The sequence below is a fragment of the Galendromus occidentalis genome, unplaced genomic scaffold, assembly GCF_000255335.2.
Source record: "Galendromus occidentalis unplaced genomic scaffold, Mocc_1.1 scf7180000076426, whole genome shotgun sequence".
Lineage (NCBI taxonomy): Eukaryota > Metazoa > Arthropoda > Arachnida > Mesostigmata > Phytoseiidae > Galendromus > Galendromus occidentalis.
In genome coordinates, this window is record NW_003804415.1 from 45,379 (window position 1) to 47,537 (window position 2,159).

A 2,159-nucleotide genomic window follows, 5' to 3' on the forward strand; every position below is an offset into this window, starting at 1 on the left:
CGACGTAATTGCAAATGATACAAATGAGGTTTGTGGGGCGAGCCCCGGGCTGAGAGGCAGCTCTGGGGGAACTAGCTGTGCCGGATGGTCCGGCCCCGTCTTTGTGCATGACCGTGATGTGGATCTTGAGGCCTCGCGGATTGGAGGCCACAAATGGGCAGAGCAGGCACTTAACGGCGGGATGGTTATCTTCGGCATTATGAGGGGGAATTCCGGGACTCATTGGTGCGATGCGGGGGGTGTGCCAACAGAGACAGGCTTGCTGAAGGTAGCCTTGAGGGTCGCAGTGACGGCCTCAACGATGCGCGGAACGGCCGCAGCGATGGCACTAGAGACTATTCTGGAGATGATAGAATCGAGGCTCAATGAAACACTCTCTAGGACTTTGGCTGTAACCGCAGCAACCAGAGCATCATTATCGGGGGCCACGTTTGGTTTTTTGGGAGACTGCTGCGGGGGAAGAGCTTTGGGCTTGGCCGCTCGGACCGGATTTGGTCTCTTCGTCGACGGTCTAGGCAGGTAGCATACAATACGCTCACCCTCTTCAGTGGACCGAACGAGCGCAATCGTCTCAGGCTTGCCGACAACCGAGGCAAAGGAGGGCCGGACGCCGTCCACGGGGACGGAGGGGACAGGCGCTACGCCGGGAACAAGAACAGCGGTTTGCCGGACCGACACATTGTCGAGACCAGCAACAACCTTCCCAACGAAGCGCTCCTGGGCGGCCTTCGCATAAACAGCAAAGACAGGACACCTGGAGTCGTTCGCCGCATGTGAGCCCTTGCAGTTAACGCACTTCGCTCTCGCGGTGCACTGCCATAGTTGATGGCCGAGGCCACCGCATTTCCGGCATCTTGGGGAAAGTTTTTCTGGACACATCAAGGCGCGGTGACCGAAGCCACAGCAAGCGAGGCACTGCAGTGGGGAGGCCGGACAGAGCGTGACCTTGAAGACCTGATGAGCAATATCAACCTCTGGTCTGATTTCTCCTTCGAAGCGAATCCTGAGCCGGTTCGACGGCTTCAGTAATCGCTTATTCTCAGAGGTTGAGGTAGACTCCGAGGCCGAATACATCTCTCGTACGACCTCCATGACGCCCTGCGGTCGGAGGACTGTGAGCAAATCTTTTTCGGAGAAGGCTGGATGTACTCCCGACACTCGCGCCCATAGAGAAGCTGCGGAGGGCAGATTGAGTTTCACTGGGACATCGGCGATTGCCTTCAGGGTCTTAAGAGACTCGATATGAGACTGTTGAGGTACGCGAACAGAGATACCACCTCGTGAGTTAAGACGTGGTTGCGCCTCTCTAACTACCTCTCGGATGTCGCAAAAAACTCTGAGGAGGTTCTCGGCGGAGAATCGAATGCTCTCATCGAGAGGGGCGATGTCAACCTCGAACCCCGCGGGACCAAGACCGCTGGATCTGTTGAGGCGACGCACAGCTCGCTCGGCTTTCCGCGTGGCCTGGAACTGAGCCTTGACGGCACGGGAGGGAACGGTTTCCCACGGCGCCTCGTCTTCGCGGCAGGAATCAGCCTCCGCATCGGTTTCCACAGCCCGAGAATCAAGTTGGTCGTCAGTCTCCATTTGACCGGGTTCGGCCCCCGAATCAGTCCTGGATGAATTCTCCCTCATCTTCTTGGGATCTCCCTGAACCCCTCCAGAGGAGCTGTCCGTAGGCAGTTGCCTTCTCTTCATGGGGAGCGATGCACGCGCAGCGGCGGCGGCGAGAGCTGCCGCGGTCGCAGCAGCCCTCCTCTCCGCGTCGGCGGCGACTCTGTCAGTGACGTCCACCTGTTCGGCGTCAGCTGGATCAGCTGGCATCGGAACGGGTTGCCTGAGTGATAAACGAAGAGACGGGGGTGCTCACGGGTGCAGTGAAGTGAAACAGCGGGGCTTCCTTCGGGATGAGGGAGACACTCGGAAGGTGAACAAGCGCAAGGCGAGCGAAAATTTGTACGGATTTATCGAGAAATACGACCAAGTAGGCGGAGCAACGAAAAACACGTCCGCTCCGTGCGGTGACTCAGCGCCAAAAAAAATAGATAGATAGATAGATAGATAGATAGATAGATAGATAGTTAATTAGTTCGAATGCTTGTCAAGTATTGGTTCATTGTTTGTAAACAAATAGATCTGGATACATAGATAGATAAATA

The 2,159-nt window shown here is 56.4% G+C and overlaps 1 protein-coding gene across 1 annotated transcript; it reads right to left on the reverse strand.

Annotated features, from left to right (window-relative positions):
* Positions 1-219: 219 nt before the first annotated feature.
* Positions 220-1,824, reverse strand: LOC108865197 (uncharacterized). The gene has a single exon (XM_018641988.1). The coding sequence runs from the start codon at positions 1,822-1,824 to the stop codon at positions 220-222; it is 1,605 nt and encodes a 534-aa protein (XP_018497504.1).
* Positions 1,825-2,159: the final 335 nt, after the last annotated feature.

Bases quoted from the DNA above. Each gene is read 5' to 3' on its own strand.
- LOC108865197 (XM_018641988.1), bottom strand. From the start codon at position 1,824: ATGCCAGCTGATCCAGCTGACGCCGAACAGGTGGACGTCACTGACAGA.